Raw genomic sequence first — 20,734 nt, 5'->3', positions numbered from 1 at the left:
TTGCGGGTGTTTCAAAACTGGATCTCAGGTATTGATTCTGTGGTGAGTCCTTGGTCTACCGTGTCGCCCTCAAACGGTTGGATGATCCCAAATCTCAAGGGATCAGTCCAGGAGGAATTATTATTTCGATAATTTCTCCTTCTCGTAATAGGCCGCTACTCTTGAGTTGTCTCATGGGTAATCTCTGAAAGACGAACCTCCCGTCTTCCGTGTCTACTACCACCAGTCTTGATTGCTTCTAACTGATCGATTGGGGGCTGATTTCATCCGAGCGCATCTGGCATCAGTTTTCCAGATCAACCTGCTAGCATAAGGTCGCGACATTGATGGTCATTTCATTGTTAGCGCATAGGTGCACATGTTGGGTATTGTCATCAAGATTTTTGACCACAATTGTACATTTACTGTACCCTACCAGCCATGGGACTCATCTGCGGATTCATCTGCTTTGCCAAATGAACAGTTTAGAGAGGCATCATTAGGTAAAGAGAAATAATACTCCTTCCCCAAAGAACCAAAGATGTAACAATAAAATGGCATCCATTCGCACTCAGCAGTACCACAAAGTACCCAGCGGTGTTTTCTTATTGCGAGTCTCAATCGCTCACTTGTTTTTTGTAGGGTTACCGTGTCGTCTCTATGACATTCCAGACAAATAACTTCATTACAGAGATAACAGAAAGATGCAGGCAGATGAGGTGCAGCACCAAATAGGATCATTTTCTCCAACATCAACAAGAACATCAATTATCTCTCGGCAAGATTTTTCCTCAGGAGTTTTTGGATCTGCTTTCAGGCAAATTGGAGCTTGATAGTTGATGCAAGGTGATAGTTAGGCCTACGACCTTTAATCTAACAGATGTAAACAATTCCTTTAGGGTCGTAAATGAGAAATTTCATTTGGCCTTGTTGAAGTTAACCGCAATGTTTCATAATGTCATATTAAAAGCTGAGAACGGTACACTCATTTTGAGCCCAGCATGGTGGTGTTGTGCAGTTCACTTCTACGTGATTGGCCTGTCATGCGGTATACATCAGGTTGTTTGCCGCAAGATGACAGCAGCCACATGTAATTAAACTGCAGTGGGTTTTGTCAGCAGGTTCTAAAATAATAAATAAATAAACAACTTTCTCAGAACTTTAGTTTGGAGCTTTGGAATGTACCAGAATGGCATGTCGTCCGTAGCTGAATTCTAGGATTACAGGCTGTGTATTTGCTCAAAGTGTTCAGTACATCATTAAGATGCATGTTAATTTAAAAAAAATAGTGTCCCTTCATCAGCTTTTCACACTAACACTGTTGCAATTATATATCTAGGCATCTGCGACTGTGATGGCACGTCAACAGAAAATGTTATGTGGAAGGCAAAACTCAACACTTCTCACTCATCACAAGGTGTGTAAAGCTTCTTCACAAGTTTCATTGTCAATTTACAAGGCATTTGGACAGGAATCATACAGCTAAATATATATATTAGATTTTCTGGTTATATTTTGTCAAAAAGTGTTTATTTACATTCTGGTAATGTTACTACAGAGAGCTTATTTAATTTCAGCAAATGATGCTAACTCTGTTAATATTTCTAATTGACTTCATGCAAAAGAGTCAAACCTGTAGTTTTGTTTGTAGAGTAATTCAATGTAAAAACAATTTTGTTGGAATTGGCTTGCCATTTTTTAAGAACCGATTTTGATTCATGTCAGTCCATTGAAAATATAATTCTGCCATTGACAGCTAGGACCTCATGGGATTCAATATTTTGAACAATGTACAAATACTGCACACCATTTTTGTATTGACAGTGTTGATTTTTTAAAGGGATTACTTATTACCATTTTTAAACAGATTGTTTTTCCCGTTGTATGAATTATTCATGATAATCAGTACCCTTTTTGGAGTTGAGCACCTGTTCCCCAAAAGCTTTTCCTGTTTCCTGGACACACTCCAGTATGTTCAAGCAAACGTGTGTTTGTGTGTGCGCATCAGATTTTTTTTGTATTTGTAGAGCCTGTGTCTTTGAGCGCTTCAGCGAAAAATTGGGGTTTACAATGGTGCAGATGGTGCGTTGCGTTAACAGTCTTTGCGAATGCGAGCAATTCGTATTTATTGCTCAACAGATGCTGACTATATAGGCAGAGGTAAATTATCATTTGTTTGATAGACGGATGCTTTTCATTATCAAGAGCGCCAACATCTGCCGGCTTCAACTTAGGCAGTTGTAGAGAGTCACTTTGAGGCATTTCCCTAATTGGAGCATGCAAGAAATAACAAAAGAGTGAAATTGAGGTTGAAAACAGTCCATTAAAGAGAATCCACAAAGGTTGGATGGTGCGGTCATTATATTTTTCAGTTCAAATTATGGAGCTTTATTAAAAGTGATGGCCATTACATAATCGGGCCGTTTTTTTCACTCAGCCGTGAACGCCTTTGTTTACTTCAGCAATTTTGGGAAACATACTATGGATATACATCATAACATTCCCCTCACAAAGGCAGCCATCTGCCTCATTATTAACCAACATTTGCATAAACACAATGTCAACAAAACAATGCAAACAGTCAGCAAAACTGAAAAAATGCGCAGTAAAGAGACCCCAAATTGGTGGCCAGCCAATCGCAGGGCACAAGAAGACAAACAACCAATCACTCATAGCTAGCAGCAAGTTAGTGTTTTTCAACAGGTAGCCTTGCAGGTATGTTTTTGGGATTTGGGAGGAAACCGAAGCACCCGGAGAAAACCCATGCAAGCCCGGGAAGACCATGCAAATTCCACACAGTGCGGACCCACCTGGGATCGACCCCTCGACCCTGCAACCTTAAGGGCACTAACCAGTCAGACCCCCATCAGGCCGCTGCTTTTTAAAATAGCAATTGTATCATTGTCCAGACCTACTTTGAATTAGCACTCCCTATCTTTTTGGCCGAACAAGTTTGTTACAAACTTTGCCTCAGCACTATATACAGAGTTGCCTGCCTAAGAAAAGCAAGAAAAAAGCAGGCGTGGCAAAACTCACTACATTTATCAGCGCTTGTGCCAGCAGAAGGCTGGTGTCACCAATCATCGCCCTCCATGTAATCACAATCATTTGGTGCAGACAGTCAGTGCGCCGCTGTCACAAATAATACAGTCTGACTTCATTCAGCCGGAATGGCAAATCACCATCATAATTACCACGCCGTAATCGTATCCAGCAGCAATGAGTGTCACCGGAGAAGTGCCATTAGCTGGATCGGTTCGAGCTAACGGCTGGTCAAACGCAGGACGTCACGCAATTACAATAGTGCTGAGAAACTGTTCAATGATAATTTAATTAGGTTTTTTTTCTAGAATATATATTTATGTTAAAATGAAGCTTTTTCAATCGGAAATCTAGACTGCTGGAAAAGCCAAATAAACGGTAAGAGTTGTAGTGAAGAAAGCCATGCTCAAAGATAGTTTTACAAGTAGTTCATCTAGTTACTACATGAGGCAAATGTCTTCTCATTTTTAGTTTGGTGAATCTTTATTTTCATATGGAATACACAAATATAAAAAATAGACACAATTCAGTGTGATGGCCTAGAGTTAGGACTGGTTTGTTCACATATCAGCCATAAGATTCTGTCTTTTGTAGCTTGGCGTGAGGTCAAGAGAAACCCGTTCCCTTTTGTAAGTAGAGGTACCGCTGTATTTGTGTAACCCACTTCAGGTTTGTTTTGATCTGTAAAATATTCTCCACAGTATACCCACTAATCCCTATTATTCCAAAGGTTAATGTATTTTTGTTTGGAGAAGGACAGTCTTTGTGCACGCTGCCATTCACCCTTTTTCTGGGAGGATTCCTCATCTCCCGTGAGGTGTCCCATTTATCCTGCAGTAATTCATTACCTGTTCACCCGGTAGTGACAACAACTCAATTCCATCTGGCTCCACCGGCTCCCGGGGGCCTGCCAACTCGGGAATAATAAGGACCGCCAACAGGAAACATATTTGCTCACCTATTACCCCGCTAACAATGTCATGATAGATTCCTGTTTGGATTATCTTCGTGTCACCGGGTCGCCAAGAGCCTTCTTTAATGGAAGATGTAGCCTTCTTTCAAGCTTGTGTTGATATTTAAGAATCAGTGGTATGAAGGGACACAAAGCATAGGTGGCCGTCAAATATTTCGAGGTGAAAACCACGCAGGGCCAAGTCTGTCTCGATGGGTCTTGTCAATGCAGCGATTGTCAGTCAAACATCAGTCCTCGAGGTTACGAAGACAAGAAACTACGTATATAAGATTTGGCTGAGCAATATTATTTGGTTTTTTCTTCTTCTTCAAAACAGTTTTAGGCAACTTGGGCTTTTGTGCTTGTCCTCCTACCGTTTTGCAGACTTTTAAATCCATTATACTCCAGTCCATCTTGACTGGAAGGGGCGAATAAAGGAATGTGCACTCGCCTCTCTGTGTCAAAATGGATTGGCCACCAAAGGCATTGAAATACAAGTATTCAGTATTCAGCTACCCCAAATGAGCACCACATGCAAACGTTCTGTCCAATTTCAATTCACCAACAATGTTGACTTTCCTGCAAATTATTGTGAATACAAATAAATCTTCTTCCTGTTGGAAATGATGGGTTTGTTCATGTTGTCTACGGAGATAGCAGAAGGTACAATAGGTAGGAACCAACAGTGTTAGAACAAAAAAATTGAGGATGTTGTCAAAATGCTGTGCGAAGACCATCTAGATTCAAACACTCCTTCAAATGCCGTTGACAATGTTTTTTTTCTTTTCCCCCCTCTTTATATAAAAAAATTCATCTTCAAATTAATGCCAATTGTCATTAGTACCTGAAGTGAGACGACCTATATTTCAAGCACTTTCTTATTTTTTTTTTTTCACCTGTCCTGGTGTTTACTTTCCAAGGACATCTGGGAAAGCTAAAGTGCCACTGCATAAATAATGTTACTTACCAAATGCTCAAAGACGACTTGCAAAGCAGCACAAACAAAGACACTCTGTTATTGAAGTCTTTTCCAAGGGGTCGCCGCATGAACTACTACTGGCTGCACCCACCCAGGGTGTAGCGTCAGAGGCCAGCTGCCGTGGATCCGCTTGACAGCTGGCCAAATGTTGTCGTCCTTTCTCCTCAGGGGGCCAATAGTCGGCGGTTTGTATCCCGGGGCCAAGCTTTGAACGAACCCTTGATCACACATGTACAGCGCCCGAGATAAATACATGCAAGACATGACTTTCCCCGTGGTGTGCGTCACTTTGTATTAACATTTAACTTCTCAGCTTTCATCCTGATGGAGTTGCAGGAATTAATTCTGCTGATCGCTAATTGGAAAATGAGTCATTTTATGAATAACCTAGCACGTGTAGGAGGCAAACGCTCATTTAAATTTGTGATCTGATTGCTTCAAGCTCTATCACCTGTGATTACGTGGAGTTGTATTCAAGAGGCTATTTCGCTTTCCATCATGCTGTCTCCGTGGCTGCAAATATCAATTTTTTTTTTCCCGGGTGGGCTCCAGAGTTGATTTACATTGCATTTAATTCCGTCGGAATGCTGACATGCTGCTCGGCAAAAAGTGCCTCTCGAAAACACGCTCCTTAACACTCTCATCATTGCGACGTCCTGCGAAAAAGTTAATGAATAAGTCATTGGGAGCCGACCGTGATTGATGTGTCGGAAATAAACAAGCGCATGGAATCAGTGGGCTTTCCGGAAAGGTACTTTAGCCACTCTGCATTCAGTTTGTGTGCTAAACACAACTTTCAAATGGCTTGAACCCCTCTTAAGACATAAGCCACCCTTATTTTGTTAAATTTCCAAATGGAACCTTAGCTCATTGGCTCCCATTAACAATTGGGAAGTTCCAGAAAATTAGAAATAACGAGGACAAACAACAACAAAACAAATAGCAGAGAACATTAATGCAATAAGATAACCTTATCCTGAGCATTACGAAGTTGGAACAATTCGGTCAGGCAATTAAATCACCTGGGAGCAACTTAAAATGTTGAAAAAAGTACATAGTATGGCTCCTTTAAAACCCATCTCAAATATGCAAAAGTGCGCTTAGGCCCACCTTGGGTATTAATGTAGCAGCGGAAAGTAATAATCTCTTCTAAGAGAGGCAAATCCTAACAGAGTCAAGCTGTTCAAATGGCTCTAAGTTGCATTTGTGCCCTTAGAGAGACACTTTCGGATTAATAAATCTGGCCGTAAACTCATATTCAGACTTTTAATGCGTAAAAAGAAGAAGTCTTTATGGGTGATGGCGGTTTATGAGAGCAGGCAGGCTGCCGCTTGGTCGGTAAAAGGTGTAATGGCAGCGCAGGTTGCCAGTCATGTGAGGCGACCTCAAGGTGAAAGTCTCCAGAGCGAACATTAATCACTTCCGAGGAAAGTGGCCCAAACAGTGTTTACATGCCCGGGGAGGGCTGGACTTCGATGGCCTGATTCTCCACACTAAGTGGTGAGCGGTAAGGGTCGTCCGTCATGTCACGTGATTGACGAAAAAAGTTGAAATCAATTATATATATATATTTTTGTCTGACCTTTCACTAAAGCTCCGCAGCACATAGATACTGTTGGTGTTATGTCAAGCTTTGTGACTCCGACGGTAAAGTCTGTGGCAGTGAAGCGTATACTGGAGTATGTTAGTGATTTTTTGGGGAGAAATATCAAAGCAATATCCTCCAGATCGAGGCAGAACTTATTGCAAATATGCAATGGAGTGTTACAGTGGTATCTTTTCAAGCAGGACGCAATGCTACTGCCACAATTTCAAAATAAAATAACAGAAAAAGGAAATATATTTGCGTTTTCGGAGATTTCGTAACCTGGATCTTTTCAGATGTTGATTTGCTTATGAAAGGGTTTTGTAACCTGAAAATTTCGTATGTAGAAGCATTTGTGAGTAGAGGTACCACTATAATATTGTTAAGTGAAGGGAAACGACAACCATCACTGCAAGTCGCAAGCTAATGCTGAAAAACCACACAACTTCTAGTGTTTTAAAACTGAGCATTGTAGACTAGTCAAGATTCCCTGATCCAAAACATTTGTGATTTTCTTCGACTATTATCAAGCTTTACTTTAATCGCCCTATTTTCTTCGCTTCAATTTTCCCCGGCACAGCCCACCATCTCGACCTGTTAGCCTTTGACGTGTTCTGAAGGAATTATTCAGCGTGACCCTCGGCGCTTTGACAAGGTCACCGGTTTACCGCCTCGCCTTTCTTGCCGTGGCTGCTCTCGACACGTAATTGATCTGGTTAAGCAGCGAGAGAGGGAAGGTCGCATGTGGCAGCGGGCACATGCTCTCCATCAGCATGACACAGGTGGTGTCGCAGCCTTTTCCGCCTACAGCTGGCCACAATGAGGGGTAATTAGTTTAGAAGTCAAGATGAACCTGTGATCAGTTTCGAACATGAACGTTGCAACCGAAATGTTTCTGGTTTCATATATTTTTTGGAGTCGTCATGATTATTATTAGCTCTTTGGCTTCCGTTGATGATAGCACCCCTCACTACCCTTATGAGAATAATAAGCGGTGTAGAAAATTAATGAATTACTGAATTTTATTATGTATCGTTAGCGCCAATGTCTCATGGTTTTGCTATTCATGTGTTTAAAAAATGCCCATAGCTTCCTTATGCCTGTCAAAAATCAAGTCACACATATGCACGTGAGGAAAAACCCCGGAGAGCATTTGAATAAGAATGTGAGGTCCGCATTCAGATAAGAATGCCAATGTTCAATTTGCGGAAGCCTAGGCAGCCCACGCTAACGGCCCGGCTTCATTAATCAGCCCGGGATTGTTCTCGAAGGACGTTCAGCTGACTGAATCGGGCGGCAGGCGCCGAAAAAAGATGCGGTTAAAAATCAGAGTGAAGATCTGAATGAATTTCTCCATTCTGGAGAATCAATCAGGCAACGCACAGCTAATTTCGCCCGAATTTCAAATGAGACAATTGACTCGTGGGCCATTGAGAGGTTTTGTTGACGAAAGGCGTGTTTGTAGGGCATGTTAACGAAAACAAACTTGAAACATATACACTTTCAGTCAAAATAATGAACATATAACATTTATAGGAGGCTATAAGGGTACTTTGTGCACTTATATCTCTTTGAGGTACTCGGACGTTTTGTCGAAAGACGTTTGGTCGACCGGACGTTTGGTCGACCGGACGTTTGGTCGACCGGACGTTTGGTAGAACGGACGTTTGGTCGCCGGGTTGTTACTGTTGAAACCAGCTCTCAAAATTATAATCATGTGAGACAGAGAGAGAGTGAGTTTAATATCTAAATAGCTAATATCAAAATATCAACAGTAAACTCTGTCATAATTTGACAGCGAGCGAACCCGGCGACCAAACGTCCGTTCTACCAAACGTCCGTTCTACCAAACGTCCGGGGACCAAGTGTCTTTCGACGAAACGTCCGGTCACGCTCTTTGACAATCAACTCATTCGCTTTTCAAAATGCGCTTGTCCTACTTTTCTATGTCAATTGGAGTATGTCATATCAAGTGGGTTCTTACAGAGAAAAATCTCCTATCCTGCAGCATTTTGCAGGCCTGGGCCAACAGCTTTGATCCGTTTTAGCTTCTGATAACTGGCATATGGCCACACTATCAGGTATAAGGTTACATAGTAGCCGTCACTCTATTTCCCTGAGTTGTATAAAAGAGGGTTAAGACCTGTCACAGCTTGTATTCTCTTTCACAACCTCCCATAAGAATCTGATCCTTGGTTGTGTTTTTCCTCTTGCTGTATTGACCTTCTCTTTACTCGTGTCGTCTTTGACGGCAAGACCGTCTGATAGCTTTCTCTCTGAGCCTCAAGTGAGAGGTTCGCGGCCCTCCAAAAGGCCCCGGTGGACGTTTTTGCTGATACGCACTCTTTACTTTTCTGAACCAATATTTGGACTCAGATGTTGTCAGGAAATGTAAGTAAAGAGTGACACTCTGCAGTCGATCCGGTCTCCTCTCGAGCGTGACAAATTCCCATCCTGCGATGGCAGGGTTCAATGGCAGAATCGCTGTCGCGGCTTCGGGAAGCGGTGTGGACACGCTACGTTTAATCGCCACTTGACGGATGTCAGTCAATCAAGCTCACACACTTGTCATCCAGTGCAGCGGGTCAATTCTTTGGGTTGTCCACCTCCATCCAATCTTGTATATTGCTCTATTTTTCAATGACGAGTGGAAAAAGTACTTGTGGTACACACTCAAAAACATCTAAAACAAAAAAAATATGGTTGTAAAATTGCATTACAGTGTACAAAAGAAGTATTATCCACAAACAAGCAAAACCAGCCCAGGCGGGATTTGTTCTTCATTGTGTGCTAGCAAATGGATAGGAATTAAGTGATTTGTTTTTCCATGCATTTTATTGTAGTTTCGCCTAGGCATAGTTTTGTAATCTGCTGCAGTTCCCATTCACTATATTTTATACACTTTACTTTTCATGGGGTATCCAGCATAAATGTTGAGTACTTAGCGCATCTGTATCTCAGTTGAAATGTTGACATCCATTTGACATAACGCGTACCTCATTTTAATTCAATCCTATGTGTCGGACATAAAATAAAAAAAATAAAAAGTTGGATTAGTGGATTTCATTCCATTTTGTTCCATATTCATTCCATCCACAGATCAAGAATAGATAACATTTTTTGCTCGTGTTTTGGTTTTGTGAGCAAGCTTTTGAGCCCATCCTTGGGCACTTTAAAAATGACAAGTGACACAATTTTCCATCAAGCATTTGACGACTCCGATTGAACGTTGTGATGGGCTAATTCTGAACGCAAGCTCGTCTTGGTTTCTCGTGCATATTTATATCCTATTTGTTTCATTTCCAACTGAACTGTACAGGTTAAGGTTCACGTTAATAGTGGGAAAAAGTTTTGTCATGATTTATCTTGTTGTCATCTGAAAAACCTGCCATTTGACCAGGAGTGTGCGCACACAATCCCGCATGAATATTGCACGTCTTTTTTTCAGCAGTAATGTAAGCGGGAACGCTGCATGTTTTGGATTAATGCACGCATTTCATTGGCTCATGGGGCTTCTAGTGATAAATCATTCATGGAGTCGGAGCGATGCATTTAGAGGTAGTACGAGCCTCGCCCCGGAGGAAGACTCATTAGTCGAGTTTGCTTTTGCCGCTAGGCCGCTACATTGCCCGGTTGGGGCGGCGAGCGGCGGGTCGTCGGGAATACTGCCGCATTAGTTTCCGGGTGTCCCGTCATCATCGTCCAAACGAGAAGATGCACTCGGGATTTGGAGGCTTTAACAGAGAGGAGGGGATATTGATTTATGGGCGCCTGCAGCGTTCCGCTTTCATTCATCATGCTGTCCACACACAGCTGACGTCAGTCCCGCGAGTCAAGCTTCCTCTTCCTCACTTATTCTCATGTCAGAGTAACGAGCACAACAGTTCAGGGCTTTGAGATGTGAAATATATCGCCACATGTTTGTTCGCACTTTAAAACTTTTACTGTCAGCGCAGTTTTCTTGGTTTTCCACATAAATAGTCTTTGTGAAATTAGCTCGTGGCAACCACTATCAAATGCCTTCTGAAAGCTAAGGACTTTGTACTTTGGCGCCATCTTGTACCATTTTAAAACACTTCTTGGGTTAACGAATGTATTTTCCGGGCAGTAAGATGCTCTTTAGTAAATCATTTGGCTGGGCCTGCGACTAATACTCAAGTGTGACTTATGTTTTTCATTTCTCCCTGCAGAATTTTCCGCAGATTTCAACACCTTCAAAGCAGTATGCGAAAAAGAGAGCAAGGTACAGAACTTTACATTTTATCCTTTTTCTTTATGAATACTCGTTTTAAAAAGACCCATCCTGGTACTTTGATACATGGCCAGATACTCCGGTTATAAAACGGTTAAGCCAGGAGTAGTAAATGGGCTTTTAAAAACTAAAAGATGAATATATTTGGGTTTTTGAACATGTATTTAACTAGGAGCACTTCTACAAAGTTAAATGTATATGTATCGTCGTCGATGACAACCAATGAATTATGTGCTTGCATTTCTCTATTCTTTGGAGAAGTATTAGCTCATGTGATGATTATTCAAATCAGGCTTTCCCTTTCAATTTAATACAGAAAAAGTAATATATTGCCAGGGTGTGATGTGACAGATTTTTCATTACTTATGTTTAGCGTGAAGTGATGGAAAAGGTCTCGAATTAGGTTCTTCTTCCCTACCTTCTTCTAATTCACCTTATGTGACCATCACCTCTCATCTGGAGCGAAAATTACACGCCGCGTTCTTCATCTCGCGCCTTCCTTCAAGGCCCCTCGCCAAGTCAACCCCAATTTATTTGCACAACATGGATGGAGCGTGGCGCTAGCAGGCTCATTGGCATGCAGCCGCTCACATCGCCTTTCGTCTGCGCGTCTTGACCGGGGCGTCACGGCGAAACCCCGGTCAGCACGACTAAATTAAAAACTGTGCCGGCGTTGGGATGAAAGCCCTGTGGTTAATAATTCCAAAAATGAACGTTCAACGCTTCAATCTTCATATTACCTACCCAGCGCCTGATGCTTTGTTTCCAAAATCCAAATGGATTTTCCCTACTCCTCCATTATGCCTAAATATCATTGTACTCGGCCGTTTGGTCGCCGGCCGTTTGGTCGCCGGACTTTTGGTCGCCGGACGTTTGGTCACTGGTTGTTTGGGTCCGGGTGACCAAACGTCCGGTGACCAAAAGTCCGGCGACCAAACGTTCGGTCACGAAATATCACGTGTCATTTTAGAAGACTATAAGTTGCATACTGTATTGTTGCGAATGTGAGTGTAAATTATTATTATTATTTTGCCAATTTAAAGCTGACAGTCAGTCGAATGTGGTCCAAGCTTCTAAAATCTTGATACCAATGTATGTGTTGAAGTAAATTTAGGAGCTTTGTTTTGGCAAAAGTATTGTTTTTTTGGCGTTTCGTGGCATCTTCGTGTCATGCCACTAATTTTGGAGAGGGTTCAGGCACTTTGTGTAGATTGCCACCAGCTTGGCATCAAAGAACCGTCTATGGTGCGAATTTAGAAGCTTTCATTTTGATGTAGTATTAATTCCTACTTTTCTACTATTTAGTGTCATCTTCATGCCATAAGATGAAGCTGAACTTAATTCAGCGGCTTCTTTTTGAGAAAATGTAGTGTTTGACAGGCATTTCGAAGCTATTTAATGCCAAGGAACAAGGTTAGAAATTGAAGTACATTATTTTGACTAAATTAGTACTTGACCACCATTTTCTGGTATATTGCTGTCAAAGAACTATGTTTGGGTTGAGGAACTTCATTTTCGACAAAGGTTTGATTTTCTTTATCAAATATTTAACACAAGTAGAGAAAGCAAATAGCATCACTTTACCCACCTGTGAAAAAGATATCAAAACGATAATCACACAAAAACGGTAAATTCAATCCAACAGTTTCACCTTGATGGGAAACACTTTCCTATCAGACTGTTTTGTCCCCCGCCAAGTCAAGGGAAGGGAAAAGAAAACTGTAGCGGGAGTATTTGCACTTTGAGAGCAATCAATAAATGTATCAGTGGACCACTTCCAAGCGCTGTCCTGCATCAAAGCCCTGGACTGCGGGGGGTTTCTAAGCCGCAACTAACAGAAAGTGCAAGAAAGCCGCCATGCGTGAGCTGTTCAGGGAAAAAAAGGACACCAGATCTCACAATGCTTAGATATGCAGCGTTGCACCAGAAATCCCACAGTCTTCTCTGAGTTGCTCAGACTCTCACCAGCTCTGTGAGTCCAAAGCCCCCCAGGGGATGTGTAGATATCCAGCATAACATCCAGCAGCTCCAAGGAATGAACTCTGCTATTTTCTCCTCCGAACTCAAATCAAATGTACAGTGGTACCGACGATCAGCTCTATCTACGACATGCTCGAGGTACGATGAAAAATTCGATCAAATAATTCGCCCTAGATACAATCAAAATTTCGAGATGCGACCCAGACAGGTGGCCATGACATGAGAGGCTGTTTGTCATTGTAGCGCACTGTCTTTTTTGCTGCATCTTTTTCTTGTATAATATATATCTACGAGCACTGAACGATTTATTCAGACGAGTTTCTTCTATGCATCGACCAGGAAACGCACAACGCGCATGCGCGGGCAAAAAGAGGGCTTTCTGGGTAATGAAGTATACTCATGCACACAACACCAATAGCCAATGGCACCCTTTCTCAGAATAAAACTTCATTACCCACACTCAATACGTGGGTAGGCTGTTATTCCTTCCTTAGCCTGTTAGCTCCCGCGATCGCTCATTCAAGACTACTTCTCGTTGGCAAGTAGTCGTGCGTTATCCTATTGTGAGGACATTTGTGTGCATCATTTTCGGAATATTTTGAAGGGAATACAACAGCAAAACAGCGATAGCGAACGTGAGGGTGGAGGTGTGGCAAACAGCTAACCTGCCCAGAACGAAGGTAAAAAAAATTGAAACAAAATTAGAATTCAGTTTTGTGTGAAGTTACATTAAACATATGTTTGAGTCTGTCTGTATATATTAATCCAAATTAATTTGAATTTGTTTGTTCCGTTACGAATGCATAGTCGTGGAAAGTCCCCCCGAAACCCCAACCCGACCCCTCTGTGCGTCTCTCTCTCTCTCTCCCGTCGGCGAAATCCGCCCAATTTTAGTTATATTAAACACCTTTTATTACTATTAAACCACTAGTTTTGTGTTACTTTGTTAATAGATGGCAAATTAGAATAAATAAAACATTTTTTCCAATCCAATATCCTGTTTTTGGTGTATTTTCAGAGGGTTGGAACGAATTAATTTGTTTTTAGTTCATTTCAATGAGAAACGTTCGCTCGAGTTACGAAAAGCTCGACATACGATCTCAGTCCCGGAAAGGATTAAGATCGTATGTCGAGGTACCACTGTATTTTCATATTTACGGCTGTCGTTGTGATTGTCGATCAATTTTACGTCCAAGAGAAGCGGGGCCGTCTTTCTAATTGTGTTTGCGGGAGATCTCTTTTGGTTGGCAAACAGAGCAGCAACCACCCACTTCCACTCCACTGAACAAGAAAATGGGGCCCCGGATTCGTTGGCAGGCACGGGATAAATTTGCCACTCCTCGGAAACAATCACACGTCTGGCAGAGTGCAAATGTTCGCGGTGCAAGTGCAAATGCTAGCGGAGAATAAAACATTTGAAGAATTGGATCGACTTCCAAATGGATGTTTACATCGCCGCTAATGCTGAGCGGCGGCAAATCCGAGAGAGCAATCAATCACGTGCCTGGAGACTAGGGGCCGCGTCCCATCGACTTTTCGGGCTGAGATCCGCTCTGCCCCGGCGCCCCGACGATCGGAGTCAATCTGTCTCATCCAGGTGTTCGCTGGCTCCCGATGAGAGCGGCACAGACCGGCCAGATTGCTCGACGCGTAAGAGCATCCGAAAACTTCTGAATGTCATTTATCAACTGCTGGAAACGGAAATGATTCACCGATTATTTAGTGTAAAAAATGAAAATGTCTCCTAGAGGAAACTTCTCCATACTGACTTTGTTTGATCGCTTGCAGCCAGTACCATTGCTGGGGTGTTTTGTTTTGTTTTTAACACTTTTTTTTTGTAAAAAAATATATATATTCAGCCCGCTGTTGACTCTATTCTTAATTTTATTATTGTTTAATCCATTTCAAGATAAATTCTAAATGAAATTCCCCCCAAAATGTAACTTATAGTCCAGTGCGACTTGTTTTTGTTCTTGGTTTTTTTCGTTCATATTTTGGGTAGTGCGACTTATACTCAGGTGTGATTTCTAGTCCGAAAAATATTGTAATAAATAGATAAGTGTTGCGTGTAGCCTTGTAACTTGGCGATTGTATGTCGTTTAATTCCAGCAATTGTTTCCTCAGATACATTCAGTGTGTAACAGTGACTCCAAAAATGATGCAATTGTTTATTTATTTTTTGGGGTTAATGGCAAAAGATGTGTCTGTGTAAAGGCGGAGATATAACCATGACAATCCGTGCTGTGAAGGAAAGTAATGAAAGTGGCCATTTAAACGTGACCATTAGAGGTGGATCCTATATGACATAAGTAAGATTGCTAAAAGCAACAATAGAGTAGTTTGCAGGATACGCTTATTTTCAGCAGTAGGTAGAAAGAGTTGCGTAAGCATAGTATGGATTGACAAAGTACGTATTTGTAGTTTCCATTTTCAGCCGTGTGAAGCCATCAACTGTGTCTGTTATGATATAAAAGTCCAGAAATCCCGACTTCCTTTTGAAAGAGGCTTCTAGACTTGCTGTTGAAATTCAGCCAAAGACACTTTAACAGTGCCTTAGGATAGTTCTCAGGGCACCACAGGAGTCCATTATTCAGTCGAGATGTTTGAATCTCCAAGGCTTTGCAAGCACTTGGCTTTCCCTCCTACCGCGTCTTCCCAAAGTAGTCAAATTGCTGGTTCGAATCACACAAAGGCCTTCCTATGAGAGTCTGTCTTTTGAGTTTTCACACTTGGTCATCTATTTTGACAGTGGGCAATGAATTGAAAGAGCTCGTGACAGCTTACGGATTTAAATCGGTTCAGTGTCAGAAGTCAAACGTCGTCTACCAACTGCTCAATTTGGCGAGGGCGGAGAAGTATTGGCGGTCGATTTCTACCTGCGACGACACTGGCCCACTTGGATATCATGTCCGCGCTTTACACAGGAGGAGTGCATCATTTTAGTGCTGTGCGACCAGAAAAATATTTTATGATACTTCTCGGCATGTTTTCACGGATGAACATAAAAACTGGCAGCATGGGAATCGTTGGTATTCACTGTTGACCTTTCTCGTTTTCAAGATGGGGTGAATCCAGGGTTGTTATTTTTTTATTTATTTTTTTATCCCTGCATAGTTTATTTTCATTTTTATCAGAAATAACATAAAACCCAGAGACAAGCAATGATACACAGGCAGAGCCCACTCCGTGCTTGTGTATTGAATTTCAGCTCCACTGCAATGACTTTTGCATTTTTCTATCGCTCCTCACCTCCCTTGTGTCTCGCCCAATAGAGGTCCAATTAGCTCAAGTACATCGCATGTCTTATAAAGAGACCTGGCATTGCATGTAAACAGTTCAATCACTTTTTCAAGGCAGGTTCAGAAATCGTGACCTCAAATGACTTCTCTCATATCAATTTTTCCATTCTGTTGTATAAATGTTCTTGAACGGTGTTTAATCTGACTTCTATCAAACATTCTTTTCGCAAGAGTATTCTGCTGTATTTTCCGCACTATAAGGCTCAACTAAAAGACATGCTTGAAAACCTGGCAGTGTGCCTTTTAATCTGATGCGCCCTATAAATGGATCATTATTAGTTAATCATTGTATTAAATTCCCTTTAGCTCAGATCTATCTAATGCACAGGTGTCAAAGTGGCGGCCCGGAGGCCAAATTTGGCCAACCGCATCATTTTATGTCACCCGAGAAAGTATATCATGAATGTCGGCTTTCTGTTTTAGGATCAAATTCCAATGACTATATGTGTATATTATATTTCCTGATTTTCCCCTTTTTAAATCAATAATTACAATTTTGTAATCCATTTTTTTGTTTTTAGTTCAAATAGCATTTTGCAAAATTTGAAAAATAGATTTATAATAGTTTCTGTTTTCCATTTTAATATTGAACATGATTAAAAAATATTTTGTTTCCTTTTGAAATGAATCACAATTAAAAGACGTTTTCCCTTACTAAGAAAAAAAAGCTCCAATAAACATTGTTTTATATCTATTAAAAAAACCGAATATTTAGGGCTTTTGATCCCTTTCTTTTAATCCGATTTCAAAATATATATATATCTCAATTTTATATCTAAAATGGTCCACTCCACGTGAAATAAACCAACCAACTCGAGTTTGACACCCTTGATCTAATGTATAACATTACTCCTAACCACTACTGTTACTCCTACTACTACTACGACCACCACCACTACTACTGCGCCTAATAATCCGGTGCGCCTCCTATATATGAAACAAACAACTCATTGAAGGTCCGCCTTATTATACGCAGAGACATTCTGGCCCTTCCTTAACTGGCCTGAAGTTGGAATTTGTAGCCACGGCAAAGATAGCTTGGGTGTTAATCCCTCACATGGCTCAAATCGCCACAAAGTGGCGAATACGCTGCAGAACTTTCCGATGTAAAGAAGACAACGCATCGGACATTTACGGCACTCTAACAAACAACGAGTCCGCTTAACGTTTCGCAGCGCAGGTGGTCGCCTCGGCAACGTGCTGGCATGATGGCGCGTGATTCTGAATGCTCGCTGACGTGGGCATCAGCATGCATCGACTCGCACAAGATCTGCATGAATAAACGCACTCATCTTCCCATCGAAATGTTGAACAATAGTGACGCCGCTAGGCTTGGGTATCAAATAGCCATGCCTGCTTCGTTTTTAATGATTTATTCATAGGAAAAAAGACAAAAAAGAATAGTGTAGCTCTATGTTGGAGAGGAAAAGAAGCCCAAATTTAAGTGATATAAAATAAAAAGGAAAAAAAAGTGAAAAAATTACAATTATTGATTTAAAATGGGGAAAATCAGGAAATTTAATATACATCTATAATCTTCATTTTAATTTGATCCTAAAACAGAAAGTCGGCACTCACGATTTACTTTCCCGGGCCACACAAAATGATGCTGTGGGCCAGATTTGGCCCCCAGGCCGCCACTTTGACACGGGCTTTAGAGCATGCGTGTCTACGTAGTCAAAAATATTTTGTTAAATTATATACGTATTATTTATCTAGATTTCTTTTCCATATGTATCTATTTATTTGGTGTGCAAAATATCAAAATAAAGTCTATAATATTATTTAATTCAGAGGCAATGGGAATGGTTTAAATGGGAATTCTTATGGAAGTTTGAGAATCCATGATACAAGCAATACCGCCTTTTCCGCTGACATTTCACATTCGTTAAAAATGATCCACACGTTGTATTTTCCAAACACCGAAAGGCAGTTTGACACTTTGCCAGCACTTGTACAACTTTTCCCAGTGCTTCTCTTTCATGAGGCGCAATGTTGTCGTGTTTTTCGTACCGTGATTAAATGTATGCAGAGACGAGGGCTTCTCGCAGCTCCCACTGGTTGCTGTGAAGAATCTTTTGGAGTCACACGCTGTTCCTGCCTGGAAATTATGCTAGTTTGACAAGTGACTGTCAGCTCGCTTCTCGACACAATGGATTCCATACTTCATGAGTTAGCTATTATAATTTGATTGCACGATAGCGCCCAGCTCATGCGTTGGTGTCAATGAAAGGAAATAAAGCAGTGCCTGGAAGAATTCCTTCCGCAGGGAGGATGTCTTAAAAGGCCACCAGATTTTTTTTTTTTTCCCCTGACACAATGTTTTTTTTTATGATGTAATATAGTCATTTTACAACGCGACTCGCAGCATAAAGTAGCACACGATGCGCAGACCTGATATTCCGTCACCCAGTCGATAACTAATCTCGGTTCTTGACAGATGTTTGCTTGCGGCCGTGATAAGTGAGGGTCTCTGGAGTGTCTCCCGGACGCACTTATGTCATCTGTGGCCTTTTAAAATCAAAATGGAGAAACCACCTCATTGTAGATGGGGCATAGGGAGCAAGCTCATTGGCCGTCATTGATTGCGGGAGATGTCCATTCTGTTTTGACGTCATTAATGGCAAGTCGGAAACATGTCCAAGTGCGCCATTTTAAATATGAGATGAACCCAATTTCTGAGTTTACATAAGAAAGTTCTTGTAAAAATGTTTTTATTGTTTTTGTGTAAAGCTAAATATCTTGTGGTTGGTACCAAAGAGCAGAAAAAAGGTAGACTTAAACGTTTTTGTTCCTTTTGTTTTTATGGTTGTTTAGTGCACATATATTGTTATCCTAGAATAATCAGGGAGTGGGAGCTTGAAAATCAGTCGTGCACCCTCCAATTAGATGGCACCCTGGGCAGTCGCCCACATTGCACTTACAAAATACAATGACCGTGATTGTACCAGTGTAACAAACAAAAAATACTAGTGCATATATAATGAAACGGAAGCTTCTATTTTTAGCCCTAGCCCTCGTGGTAATATATATTGGCCCATAGATTTTTTTTTCTTCCATATCAGCCAACACTATTGTGAATTGAGCTCATTGGAAAAACTCACTCATCGTAAACATTTCAATCCAAACCCTCTTCACCACGTGAAAGTCAGCATTTCAGACCTTACCGTGTTTTGATCACATTCACGCGGCTTAAATTGCTTTGTAACCATTCCTCAGAAGAATAAAGAAAATGAATAGATTCACTCGACTGATTCATTCTTTGTACATCTCCCTGGAGTTTAAACAGCACCGAGGAGTGTTAAATCAGCTCTGGGATATACGGCCTAGTAGTGACTGTAATACACATTCTAATTGATTCTTCAGGTAGGGATGCACGTCTTATCAGGAGTTATTTAAGCCTGGAGGATTTTCAAGAGCACGGAGGAGAGCCTACGGCATGCATAATGACCCCTGGCGCTATCAATAACCATAATGGTCAACGGGACATTCATGTTACAGTCGCAGGCATGAATGATGAAGCCGCTAAGTCAAAGGGCTGTGATTATCTACCTACTTATTTATTTATTTACTGGATGGGGAAAACAATTCCAACTTCTTACGAAACAATCGTATTATTTCTCATCACTCCACATCACGACAGCTTTACCTGGCAGTCGTGGGGAGGTAGGGGTTGTTTGAAGACCAGGCCAACGTCAAATAGATTTTGACCTATGGGAAAAACTAAATGGAGATGTAATCGAATTGCCAATGCACCCTCTCACAGCTTGAGAGCATGCCTTTCTTTCAAGTACCGTGAGTCATGTCGACGCCACGCTGAGCGCCGTCACTTTGTTAATTTTTCATTGCACTGAAGTCCTGGCTTTTGAAAGTGGGCGGCAAGCGAAGCCCCCGTCGCCGTGCTGTGATCTAAGCGCGCCCACTTTGATAGATATTTTTAGATAGTTTAGTCGTCCGCTGTGCCTTAAAAGGCCGTCATGTTGATGGAGAGTCCCTGGACTCCCAGAGCTCGGCGACACACACATTTACTCCCCCAGGGGTTGAATATTCAGTTGTTGTTTTTTCGAAGTGTTAATTGGACACTTGAGTTTCATGTGTATGCTTAATTTAGACCCGGGATCTGTCACGCTTATTGCTGAGTTGACAATAATTGCCTAAAATGGCAGTGTTTGGATTTTTTCCCGTATCATCTCCTCATCTTTGAAACATTGACGTCATGGATTGAATGTCTATCACCGTCAATGGAACGCGTGGTTTTAATGTTGGAAGTCATTATCATTAATTAACCCCCCAACGATATATGCTAACATTTGTCAACTAGCTTGTCGACAAATTTTTGCATTTCTTTGCTGAAAATTGAATTGAATTCAATGTTTTTATTGTCATTATACAAGTACAATTAGATTTCAAGCTTCACCGTAAACTGCACACATAAATACTCATAAAATGATGTAATTACAAGCAAAATGAATTGAGGTTCTAAAAAAAGGGACTAAAGAAGTAGAAGTGGTTATCAGCACAGATACACGTAGCTAAGGTGTTTCAGTGCAAGTATCAAGAACTAATGTTGTCTTTGTACTGAATGACCATTTACAAAAAGATATTTTACATTTGCTTCCAGCCAAAGTATTTGCTATTAGTCAACATTTCAGTGTTGGCAAGGTGG

The 20,734-nt window shown here is 41.3% G+C and overlaps 1 protein-coding gene across 1 annotated transcript in view; it reads left to right on the top strand.

Moving 5' to 3' along the window:
* LOC144083942 (F-box only protein 40) overlaps positions 1-20,734 on the top strand; it is a 36,753-nt gene that overhangs the window by 2,425 nt on the left and 13,594 nt on the right. Inside the window, exons 2-3 of the mRNA XM_077612151.1 lie at positions 1,319-1,396; positions 10,728-10,780. Of these exons, the coding sequence (XP_077468277.1) occupies positions 1,334-1,396; positions 10,728-10,780 (116 nt within the window). The 5' untranslated portion in view covers positions 1,319-1,333. The remainder of the gene's footprint in view (positions 1-1,318; positions 1,397-10,727; positions 10,781-20,734) is intronic.

The sequence above is a fragment of the Stigmatopora argus genome, chromosome 10, assembly GCF_051989625.1.
Source record: "Stigmatopora argus isolate UIUO_Sarg chromosome 10, RoL_Sarg_1.0, whole genome shotgun sequence".
Lineage (NCBI taxonomy): Eukaryota > Metazoa > Chordata > Actinopteri > Syngnathiformes > Syngnathidae > Stigmatopora > Stigmatopora argus.
Note: the sequence above shows the minus strand (reverse complement) of the source record. Positions and strands in the feature narration are given on the sequence as shown.